Below are 12,946 nucleotides of genomic sequence, written 5' to 3'. Positions count from 1 at the left end.
GGGAGTCCTTGGTGTTTAGAGCAGTGTTTAAAAACCTAATCTCCTCCCCTAGGGGGTCCCCCACCAATCAGCAAGCCTGCCTGTCCCCGTCCCACTCTGGACCCCTAAATATAGCCGTCCAGCCAGTCTCCAGGAAAATTCCATAATTTGCTGTGTAATTAGGTTTTAATCACAAACTCCTCACTTGTTAAATATTTTTTTCAGGGAACTGGCAGGAGAGGGGTTGGTGAAGTGGGGATAAGGAGGTGGGAGTGGGGATGTTGGGTGGGGGGTGTTGTGGGGGGTGGGGGGGGGGGGGGGGGGGGGGGGGGGGGGGGGGGGATGGGTGGAAATTGCCTTTTGCTTAATGATCAGCAAGTAGCCATATTGCAGATGCTACACCTCTTCCTCTCTCTCGCTCTCCTCCTCTCACCAGCTGCACACTGCTTTAATCACCTGATTAACACACCACACACACACTCACACACACACACACACACACCAAAGGTCTTCTTATGAATTTATATGGACTATTTCCATCACTTGACAGCCAGGGCCACTACACAGATAATCAAAGGGGCCTCAACGTTAATAACCGTTGACCTCTTTAATGTATTGGAATGTGTTATTAAAAGGCTACAGTGGCTAATTTGCCTGTAACATAGTCATATGATGGGTGGTTAGTATTGGTTTATGGTACTGTTCTTGTATGGTGTTTACCATCGCGGGCCTATAGTTAGTTTAGGCTCTGGGCTCTGTTAAGCGCCTAGAGGCAATTGTATTTTTATGGCGCTATACAAATAAAATTGAATTGAAAAGTTATGTACCTGTACATTCACCATATCCCAGACACAATTTGGCTTTAAAAGAATGTTCCTCTTTGCTTTTTGCGCTCAATAACAGTTAATGCTCAGCATAGCAACACTCCTGTGAAGGACATTTGCAGGTGCCTGAGATGATTCGAGGGATGATTTAATAGGTAGTACTCTGAAAGGTCCTTGGGTTTTTATGACCGGTAGTACAGCAGTAAGTCTCTGCGGTACAAGTCGCACAGCTGGTCATGCAGCTTTGTCACTCCGGGGACAAAAGTCCATATCTGAGGTAAACTTGTTGACACTTCAGTGGTTGATGGTGATGAAAGAGAACCAATGACTAGACTGTGCCAACAAGCTTTGTAAATCCTATTCTTAACTTGACCACCGAATATCTTACAAACAAGGGATTTCAGAGATCTGTTCCCTCTCAGCGCCACTTTCACAAGACCAGAATTGGTTTGGACATGTCGCCTGACTGTCTAATCGTTCCCACCCGTGTTTAGGCTAATTCTCACCCACTGTTGTCTACAGCGATATACTTCTAGCCCCACATGACTATAAGGCAGTATTATTGTCTAGGGTTTCTCCTGGATCACATGTGTCTGTTTTACCTGAGCCCTGATAAATCCTTGGCAATGTGCTCTACCATGGCTGTATTGATCTGGGGATGTTTTATAAAGTGTTTTGGATCGCTCATATTCTGACTGATGACGATAAGGAGATGGAGTCATCACCGGCGACAACGCAGTTTAACGTTTATGTGGGAGTGTTGATCAATCAGCCCGGGATATGTGGAATGTTATCAATTGATCTGGAGAAAAACAGACAGGCTTTGCCCGCGATACACACACACACACACACACACACACAGACACAGACACACACACACACACACACACACACACACACACACACACACACACACAGACAGAGCACCGGGAGAGTGAGAGAGATATATAAGGCTCAGGGATGAAGCCTGCACACCACCCACTCTTGTTCAGGCGTGTGTGTTTGTTTGTGTGTGTGTGTTAGGGTGTGTTTGTTTGTGTGAGTGTTAGGGTGTGTTTGTTTGTGGGTTTAGTCAGAGAGTTTATATTATATCAGACCTTCGGCGTATGCTGCATAAACCTTACAGCTGTACCGTCTGGCTGAAAAAAGATTCACATTCAAAAGGGTGCAATGTACCTTGCAGGAGTACTAAAATCCTGTGTGTTTGTTTTTTGTGTGTGTTTGTGTCCCCATGTCCTTGTCCTTGTACGTGTGTGTGTGTGTGTGTGTGTGTGTGTGTGTGTGTGTGTGTGTGTGTCCTCTTCCTCAGACACTAATGTGCATCCCTCCCGAGGGTGAGGTCGGCACAGAGATCCCAGTGAAGGTGATTAACTGTGACACCATAACCCAAGTGAAGGACAAGCTCCTGGACGCAGCCTACAAGGGCCTCCCTTACTCCCAGCGACCCCAGGCAGACGACATGGATCTGGGTAAAAAAAAAACTACAGCATCCCTCAGTAGACACCCCATTTATGCCTGTACACACACACACGCACACGTACACACGTACACACGCACACACACACACACACACACACACACACACACACACACACACACACACACACACACACACACCACTTCCATACGCCCACCCACCCACTGATGATTCACCTCCACTTCCTGCAGTCTCCCGCTCCTTTGATTCATAACCGGGCATAAATTGTTTTGGGCTTTAATGGTCACGCCAGTCGTCTCCCATTCTAAAGTCACTAAAACAGAGTGGCAGGTTTTCATTAGTTCCAGATTAGAGTAGCACTTTGCATAATGCACAAAGAACTATTACCACGCTCGCCCCGCTTAGCAAGCGTTCAAAGTATATCACAACCGGGAAAAACAGGGTTTATTCACTGACAACAACACCAGGACGTCAGACTGTGAGACTGTATTTATGTGTTTGTTTGTTTGTTGGTTTGTTTGTTGGTTTGTTTGTTTGTTTATCCTCCCATGTTCTACTCACGTTCCAGAGTGGAGACAAGGGCGTCTGACCCGAATCATCCTTCAGGATGAGGACGTGACAACAAAGATCGAGAGCGACTGGAAGAGACTGAACACTCTGGCACATTACCAGGTGAGCACACACACACACACACACACACACACACTCAAACACACCTTGCCCCCCTCCAACCACTTCCCGTTTGTATCTGTAAGAGACTGAACACTCTGGCACATTACCAGGTGAGCTCACACACACACACACACACACACACACACACTCAAACACACCTTGCCCCCCTCCAACCACTTCCCGTTTGTATCTGTAAGAGACTGAACACTCTGGCACATTACCAGGTGAGCTCACACACACACACACACACACTCAAACACACCTTGCCCCCCTCCAACCACTTCCTGTTTGTATCTGTAAGAGACTGAACACTCTGGCACATTACCAGGTGAGCTCAAACACACCTTGCCCCCCTCCAACCACTTCCTGTTTCGTATCTGTTTGATACACTCTCACAAAAGTTGAGCTTTTTCTGAATTGAATATAGCTTCTTTCTAAATGAACCAAAAGGTTTGAGACTGGAACAATTTTGCTCTCCTTGCCCCCTCAAACCACTTCCTGTTCGTATCTGTTTGATACACTCTTACAAAAGTTGAGCTTTTTCTGAATTGAATAAAGCTTCTTTCTAAATGAACCAAAGGTTTGAGATGGAACAATTTCTTCACAAAGAACTTTCACCCTGCAAAGCCTTACAACTGTGCAGGTTGTACAGCTCAAAAGCACTCTTAATCACAGGATCCTTTATTAGAGGGTTATACATAGAATCTTCAAGGATTCTCTTAAGGGCGAGACCCTTAAGGGTTTAACATTGCACCTTAGATTTAGAGTTTGGGTTAGATTTCTGTAGATTTAGCTGTGGATTACCCGGTGCTACTTGGACGGATGTGAATTGTTCCATCCACTTATTTGTGTAATTGAGGTGAAATTTAAGTGCACTTGAAAGCCACTCAAATGCATCTACTATCTATCCCAGAGTAGACATGAATCCCACACTCAAAGGGAGAAAGATTGTTCCCAAAGCTGTACACTTTTACAGGAGCTGTTCTTTAAATACACACACACTCACAGAAACACACACACACACACACACACACACACACACACACACGCCCGCGCGCGCACACACACACACACACACACACACACACACACACACACACACTCACAGAAACACACACACACACACACTGTACAATTTTACAGCAAAGCCGGGCTTTTGGAACTCTGCAAGGGTCTCCATAGCTGAAATAATCTTTGATAGGCAAAACACTCTTTATGGAGCTTGACTGCTTGGATAGCTTGTTTTTTTGTTTCCCCCTGGGTGTATTCTACATAGAGTGTAGTCTTGTAGTAGTCTTTATAGAGCATAGACTTTGTAGAGTAAAGATACATTCTATGCCTCTGTCATGGTCCCTGTGTTGTATTTAGGTTCTCGGTTTTGAATACTGGTAATGTAAGTAATGCATTGCTTGGTCCTTCTCCTCCTACAGGTGACTGATGGCTCGCTGGTAGCACTGGTACAGAAGCAGGTGTCTGCGTACAATATCGCCAACTCCTTCACCTTCACCCGCTCCCTCAGTAGATATGGTAAGCCAAGACTTTCTTCTTTGCACTATTGTAACAATTCACAGCTCCTGTATATACTTTCTCAAGCTTTCATAGACCATTGCACTGTTTGTTTTTGTATTGTATTGTGTTTGTTTTGTATTGTGTTGTAATGTATATTATGTGTAATATATGTGTAAGCACATTGAGAGTCAGTTCACCAGGTCAAATTCCTTGTTTGTTCTAAACTTACTTGGCAAATAAAATCTGATTCTGATTCTGATTCTGATGAGGATACGCTAACACAGTGGGACACTGACAGTGGGTTTATAGAATTACAGGTTCCTTCACTGCAAAATCATAATATCTCCAGAGGCCTCTGCAGATCCATACGTCCATGTGTCCGTATGGATCTGCAGAGATCTGGAGATATCTCCATCTGCTGGGCAGTGAGATCATTTCATACTCATCATTTTGGACAGCCGTGTGCAAGTCATAAGAGGCTCATTCACCATGAAAAATTGAAAAATACAGAAAAAGTGAATTAATTGGCTTAAATAACGTGCAAGGTGATGACAATGGACGGAGAGACACACTCCTACTGTATTCCTTTAACCCAATAATCATTGTTCATTATCTTGAATGTCTCCCTCCATTTCACTTCAACCCGTGAGGACTCGCCATACATGTCAGTCAATTCAAGTCAATGAAGAGTTCACAGATTTGAAGCGAAAATCAACCAAAGGCTCTTGTGCCAAAGCTTCCCCAGTCAATCACGGCTCTTCTCCAGTGGAACTTGGGGATTGTAGGATGTAAGCTGAGCTATTTGTTCCTTGTTCCTCGCGTCGTTAACCATGTCCTCCTCCTCCACACCTCCCCCCCCCGTCTCCCCCAGAGAGCCTCCTGCGGACGTCCAGCAGCCCTGACAGCCTGCGCTCGCGGGCGCCCATGATCACGCCCGACCAGGAGACGGGAACCAAGCTGTGGCATCTGGTCAAGAACCACGAGCACTCTGACCAGCGCGAGGGAGACCGCGGCAGCAAGATGGTGTCAGAGATTTACCTCACCAGACTGCTGGCTACCAAGGTCTGTCAAACTTCGTTTTTTTTCCCCCCCTAAGTCGATTCATTCGTTTCAAATTGAGTATAGTTCATGTCATGTCTGAATGTTGGCATTGGACTATAGAAAATCAAGATGAATTTGCAATTCAGAGAGTATTAAGAAGGTGCTGTTAAGTCTGTGGGCAGAAAGTCTGGAACAGAATAATGGATGATGGACCCTCTGGCTGAGTTTAAAATGTTTAAGGATGGCCAGTCATTGAATTAAAGGGCTTTTTAAATTGTTGTGTACTTCAAAGAAAAGGTTGCCTTGGATTGTAATCCATTTTCAGATAATACAGGGCATTTTTATTTTAGTCAGTCTGGCCTCTGTCACTGATTGTCAGACAGAAATACACTGCTACGTATCAGTCATGTTTGGATGTGCAAGTGTGCACAAACACACACACACACACACACACACACACACACACACACACACACGAACACACACACACACACACACACACACATATATGCTGAATATTTTTTCTCCAAAAGTGTTGAGCTTGACCCGCTTCCGTGTGATGTCCATGCAGGGTACGCTGCAAAAATTTGTGGACGACCTGTTCGAGACGGTGTTCAGCACGGCCCACCGCGGCAGCGCGCTCCCACTGGCCATCAAGTACATGTTCGACTTCCTGGACGAGCAGGCCGACCGCCGGCAGATCACAGACCCCGATGTGCGCCACACCTGGAAGAGCAACTGGTGAGTGCTGGACACACACACACACACACACACACAACCACACAACCCCCCACCCCACCAACCACCCCCACCCCCCGCTCCCACCACTCCCACCCCAATCAGCACCAGCCCCCTCTGCCACTCACTGTCTAATCCTCCGGACATGGAAGTGGAGAGAAAGAGCAACACAGAGCGCTTGCTTCATTAGTGCAGTGTAATTAACTGTGGCTGTCAAAAGCACTTGAAGCAATTTAAGAACACATAATGGTGCCCTGTTGAAGGCATATTAAAGGGCATAATCTGCAGTAATTGGAGTTCTTTTTGCTGAATGCTTTCTGGAATGTGAAGACCAGTGTGAGTAGTATACAGTCAGGGATTAGGGAAATGGATCTTCTTTCCACTTCCATTTGGAAAAATGTATAATCACTCAAAACGTATAATCGTAAATAAAAATGGCTTTGTAACTTCTCTCTCTCTCTCCGCCTTTCCGTCTCTCTCTCTCTCTCTCTGTTTTGACAGCCTGCCTCTGCGTTTCTGGGTGAACGTGATCAAGAACCCGCAGTTTGTCTTTGACATCCACAAGAACAGCATCACAGATGCCTGCCTGTCGGTGGTGGCCCAGACCTTCATGGACTCCTGCTCCACCTCTGAGCACCGGCTGGGCAAGGACTCGCCCTCCAACAAGCTGCTCTACGCTAAAGACATCCCCAACTACAAGAGCTGGGTGGAGAGGTGAGCTGGTGATTTTTTCTGTGCGGGTGCTGGGGTCGTTAAGGTCACCCAGGCAAAGGCTAAGATTGCCACACCCAACCAGCTGGTACATGCCAAACACATTCATGCCCAGCTGCGATGGTGCTGTGGCTGGCTGGAGTCTGTCGTAGTCATTTTTAATGCAATCCTACAACCTTACCCTAAAAGTACTTGCCGTACAATTAAAGCAAACATTTCAGCAGCGCTATTGACAGTGAGGGTATAAATTACAACCTTGATAAGGGGAAAGTGGACTCTCATAGAACTTGGAAACAATGGCTTTGATTTATCTACCTTCATGCTGTAACCATTTGGACCGCGGGGCCAAGCCGAGTGTTAAACATTATCTGAATTTACTTCCGTCTGCTTCCGCTTTTGTAGTGTTTCTGCCCCTGGATTGAGTCCATCTGGGCTCTAGGAGTGATTAGAGCATTGTGTTTCATCCTGACATTCCAATTTTCGCCGCAGTAAAAACCTACTCGCAGGCTCTCGGTCTTGAGAACCTCCAGCGCTCGCACATTCTATGTGCCATAAATGCGTTCAGTGGAAGTAATGATGCCACTTAATCTGCCCCAAAAGTAAACACACTGCCCATCTGCCAGTATGCATAAATGAAGAGATAAGTACAGTGGAATGTGTTTATATTACTTCTATTTGTGTGTTTGTGTGTTTGTGTGTTTGTGTGCGTGTGCGTGTACGAATGGCAGGTATTACCGAGATATCAGCAAGATGCCCAGCATCAGTGATCAGGACATGGATGCTTATCTGGTGGAGCAGTCTCGTCTCCATGGCAGCGAGTTCAACACGCTCAGTGCCCTCAACGAACTCTACTTCTACATTAACAAGTACAAGGAGGAGGTAAGACCGACTGCACTCCGCTGGATTCCTCCTCACTGAGCTCTTTTAGAAAAAAACCTTCTGCTTTTCTTTCAAATCTAATCTCTACAGAAAAATGTCAATCATGAGAGACAAAAAAAAAAATACACATGACATGTACACGCCCTAGGCTGTACATGCACGTGAGCAGAAGACACGTTGACTCTAGACAGACTAACTGGGCAAGCCCGTGTCCTTGAGAATGTCAAGTTAAAACCATAAAGATGTCAAATAGAATGTCCATCATCCACACATATTCCAAAAAAGTATTTGTAAATTACGCTACGCATGATTAATTGTTTCAAAGAGGGGACTCCCCATACCAGAGGGAAGAATTTGTGGTCGTACCCTATCAACAGACTAAACATACTAAACATACTTTTTCACCATGGATACTAGAAAGCCATCGTGCTGACTGCAATTATGTTACAGATATGCTCCAGTAAACAATCCAAAAATGTGGGATTCATAAAAAACACACACATATCCAAGTTTAATAGCTTATAATGTTCTGACCTGGATGCTGGTATGTACAGACATCCGGGGGAACTCCTTAAAACTTGTAATCATGTCTCATGTTTGGGTTTAGCACAGACAGTTTGCAGGATTACAAAAAGCAGAAAGTTATATTACAAAAAAACATTTAGCTGTGAGGTCTGATGCGCAAGGCCAATTGTGTTCCACTGCCAGGGCTGCTGAGCGATTACTTTGGTGGTGACAGTGTCATCATACACATTTAAAAGTTTGGGTTCATAAATAATTATTCAGTGTCACTAGTTTGCATTTCTATTAAAATACAGCTCAATTTGCAGATTGAATGCTTGCTATCAACTAATGGAGTTTGTCTCTAACTCTTGCTCTCCATTTCTGTTTCCTTCTGTCATCCCCTATCTCTCATATTTTCTTTCCTCCATTTCTCTCTCTCTCTCTCTCTCTCTCTGTCTCTCTGCCTCTCTCCCCGTCCCTCACTGCACAGATTTTGACAGCGCTCGACAGGGATGGTTACTGCCGCAAACACAAACTGCGGCACAAACTGGAACAAGCCATTAACCTGATGTCAGGCAGCAGCTGAGGGCCGCCACCAATGGATCCTGGGGATGGGGGGGGGGGTCATAACGCTGAGTGTGGGGTTTGAGCGTCTGTGGGAGAGTGTGTGTGTGTGAAAATGTGTTTATGTGTGGATGTGTGTGCAGCTGAGGGGGGAGGGGGGCTTTTTGGGTGATTGGGAGGGCAGGAGATGGGTTGGGGTGGGGCGGGTGGGGTGGGTGGGGTTGTATCGATTATCAGGCCTGTGTTGGAGAGACATCCACAGTTTATGCTAACAAGATGGTGGATACGAATGACACTGGACAATCAACACTAAGAACCACAGCACAGCACAAAGCCCAATGTATCTGAACCCGACCCCGTGCCCCCCAAATCCCCTCGTAACTCTCCGACACCTCTACCTGCCATCGCCAGTGGGACTATCAAGAGATTTCCTTTCTTTTTTTTTTTTTTAATTCTCTTCTTCTAAGTCTTCTTCTCCTTCTCCTTCTTCTACATCTACTTCTTCCTCTTCCTCTTCTTCTTCTTCTTCTTCTTCTTCTTCTTTTTCTTCTTCTTCACACTGGCCTTTTTTTTCTTCTCTTTGAAAAAAGACTTTTAAAAAAGCAACTGCCTAAAACTCAATGGATGTGAACTACTGTGGATATAATGAGATACATTCCATGAAAAAGGCATATGTGACGTTGCCTTGGAAACTGTGCTGAATTGCCAAGCTAGTGCCATGGAAAGGTTAACTTTCATTCACTCTGGGGTGTGTGTGTGTGTGTGGGGTGGGGTGGGGGGGTTAAAAGAACAGAGAAAAAGATGGGATATTAATACTTCTTAGTAAATCCAAACTACGTCATGGACTTTTTGGCATTTATCAGTGGGAAAAATAGTAATTAACAAAAAAAGGACAGAACAAAAGCAATTGGAAGTTCGACATTTAAAACTTGGGGAAAGAGATACCCAGGTAGAGTAGAGGGACATGAGTCAGCAGCAACAGCCATCTCGAGTCACGACCCGAGGACCCACGGGGGTCATCGGCGGGCCCGCGGGGACTGACGTACGGACGCGCCCCCTGGAGCTGGTGCAGTGCGTCGGTCCGGCCCCGGAAACGAGGGACTGATTCATCGCCTAGCACCTCTCTCAAATGCCATAGACTTACAAAGCGCCTTTGTTTTTCTTCTCACTCGTCTCTCTTTTTGCTTTTCTTCTGCTCTTGGATTTGTGTGGGTGTGGGGGTGGGGGTGGGGGCATAATGGACGCTGGCCTTATCGCTTTTGGTGAGAGTCCAGAGTTCTTCAAAGCTTGCCTTTTTTTTTTTTTTTTTTTTTTCGTCGTTGTTGGTGTTGTTGTTGCATTCTGGCTGAATATAAACCACAGTCACTGTCCACAGATGGGTGCACGCAATGGATTTGATCCGCCCAATCAACGTCCCCAGGCCCCCTAATGTTCTAACTCCACTGTGCGTCTGTGAGGGCTGAAGTGCATCTAACGCATCCTCAGCTCTCTCAAATACTACTGACATGGAAAAGGACGCTCCATTAACATCAGGTGTCCCCCACACGTATCTGATCCACAACGAGCAATAAGTCTGAGAAACTAGGGTGAGCCATTAGTGAGACATCTACTCTTTGAACACTCTTCAGTAACCACTAAGAATGAGGACGTTCCTACATGAATGTTCCAACGATGTTCCTATGTTTGTCAGCGACTTCTGTTATGGGTGCTTGACATCTCTTTCCATTCAGCTTCATTATTCTTCGTTCTAATTCTAAACATAGAAAAGACACAAGACACACAAATGTACAGTGCTTGTCAGCTTTAAGTTGTAGATGTTTATGTGGACTCCTGGCTTTTCCGTTGAGCTCTTTAGTGTACGGTGGATGTTTATGAAGTACATTTTTATTTTTTTTAACCAGATACCAGTTTCATGCAACTCCAAGCACAATAATGGAGGACTTCTCTGCATACAGTCATTTTAAATTCTTAATTTGAACCCTTTCACTGTTACTATTTTGGGAACACACTTGACTCCAGGGTCTGTACTGAGCCAACATGTTCAGCTCTTACTCCTTTGCTACTGTTTCTGGAGTCTGTGAAAATCATTTAACACGTCGCTCCTTTTGGCCTGCATCACTGTGCACATGAAGCAGTTTGGTTGTGCTTCTCGACAGTTACTCATAAACAGTTAGGCCTCTGTCCATCATTGCTTTTGTACATAGGGCTTGCGTGCACACTCACACACAAACACACATGCAGAGAAACACACACGTGAACATTTATGTCCCTGGTGTACATTGTGGTGAGGTATGGCCAGTGACTGCTGATGCTTTTCCATGGCAGTAGTGTTTAGCTGAGTCACCGACAGAGTTGTTTATGTTCAGCCATTTTTCCAAAACATCTCTAGGAAGGACGTACCAACTGGAGTTGATACTGTAATAACAGACCCCTGAGATTTTTGTATTATTAGCCATTCTTTCATTTCTATGTGGTTCTGAGTTCTGCCCTTTTCAATTAAGTATTTATTGTGTCTTATTTATTGTGCATAATTTATTTGTTTTTTTTTCGCAACACAAGAATGTACACAATTTCATGTACAGTATTGGTGACTTCGCGTATCCTGGTCCAGCTTAGTCATTGCTTTTTGTGTAAGAATGATACGGCAAGAGAATTCTTTTGTTTATGAGAAGTCTTTTCAAGATAAACTGCATATCAAGAGTTTACTATTCCATCCCCGCCCAACACCCCAAAATGAAAAATTGTAAGGTTCCCCTATTCCACTGACCCCTAAGGTACTCCACACCCCACTGTAATGCTCTCTATAGAGATATAATAATAAAAAGGAATGCGTTCTGACCAAAGAGGTTCTAGTTTAGAGCGAGAGAGATGTCGGATGGCCATAGAGGAAATCAGGGCTGACTTATTGGGCCGCTATCATCCCACTGTAGTGTGGAGTTAATGACACTGTGAGATTTAGAGAGGAGGGCTCCATGTGAAGTATGCTGCTCTCTTGCCATACCATGAAGCTAAAAATCCAGTCCTTTTGATTCCCTTTTCCCTCGTAAGTCTAGGTAGGTACATACCTCCTCATAGGCATCTTATTCCCCAGATACCAAACATGTCTGCTAACCCTAATGATTTATATGTACAGTACTATTGCACAGCGACTTGACAGTGATGTGAATACAGATATTTAGACCATCAAAATGAGACTTTACTCAAGGGTTCATGTTTTTTTTTTGTTATCTAGCAACCTACTAAGACCTCCTCATTAGTGCGTGGGCGAAGTATCCGTCTCCAGACGGACATTAGACAGACAGTGGCCTGAACAAAATCTCTCAGATAACAGAAGTAATTAAGGTAGCCTACTCGCTCGCTCATGGAGAATCATCCTACAAAATCAATTTGCAGCATATCTTTTATCAAAGAACTGAACGCAGCTATGAAGGTATGCTGAAAGCAGTAAGAAAGCTGGGCATGACTGGTTCTCGAGACACCAAATCAGCCTCCTTGCACTCCTGCTCGGATTCCGTGGGAAAGATGATGCTGCCGACGCACGGCTCATTAACATTTTAAAAGCTGCAGGAGGATAATTAAAGAGGAAGTATCCCTCTGAACATTCATTTGTTATTTTTGGGGAAGGGAAAGAAATGGGGTCAGTGGATGGGAATCTAGGTCTTATTCTGCTGAGCTTCTTTTTTTTTTCTTTTTTTTTGCGACTGCTGGAAATCTGCCTCCGTCTGAAACGGCTGCCTGCTCGCCGAAAGGTGCCGGGTCAGCATGTCAGGTGTATTATGGATATCAAAGCACTGGTTGAACCACTTTCTCAAATTAAAAGCCACAATAAATCTCACAATATATAAAACTTCGTGGAGACTCGTGGTTAAAACCATACTGTAATGACTAAGTTTGACAGACAGACCACCACTCAATCGGAATAGCAAACATCTAGATTTTTTTTTTTTTTGTGCGTTTCGTTTTTACTATTAACATCTGTACAACTTCTCACACAAAAATCAACAACCACAAAATGGCAGTTCCCTATAGACTGGTCTTAAGGGCCATATATGTTTTGGTAGCAGAACTCAGAGCCACTACAGAGCCA

At 44.8% G+C, this 12,946-nt stretch overlaps 1 protein-coding gene across 1 annotated transcript in view; it reads left to right on the top strand.

The window, feature by feature from the left end:
• plxna3 (plexin A3) overlaps positions 1 to 8,881 on the top strand; it is a gene marked incomplete at both ends in the record, with an annotated part of 116,405 nt that extends 107,524 nt beyond the window's left edge. The window contains 8 exons of the mRNA XM_080853367.1: positions 2,113 to 2,272; positions 2,810 to 2,913; positions 4,344 to 4,440; positions 5,294 to 5,484; positions 6,035 to 6,204; positions 6,703 to 6,915; positions 7,641 to 7,791; positions 8,786 to 8,881. Of these exons, the coding sequence (XP_080709493.1) occupies positions 2,113 to 2,272; positions 2,810 to 2,913; positions 4,344 to 4,440; positions 5,294 to 5,484; positions 6,035 to 6,204; positions 6,703 to 6,915; positions 7,641 to 7,791; positions 8,786 to 8,881 (1,182 nt within the window). The remainder of the gene's footprint in view (positions 1 to 2,112; positions 2,273 to 2,809; positions 2,914 to 4,343; positions 4,441 to 5,293; positions 5,485 to 6,034; positions 6,205 to 6,702; positions 6,916 to 7,640; positions 7,792 to 8,785) is intronic.
• Between the last annotated feature and the right edge of the window lie 4,065 nt (positions 8,882 to 12,946).

Source organism: Sprattus sprattus (assembly GCF_963457725.1).
Source record: "Sprattus sprattus genome assembly, chromosome: 16".
Taxonomy (NCBI): domain Eukaryota; kingdom Metazoa; phylum Chordata; class Actinopteri; order Clupeiformes; family Clupeidae; genus Sprattus; species Sprattus sprattus.
This window is presented reverse-complemented; position numbering and strand designations above follow the sequence as displayed.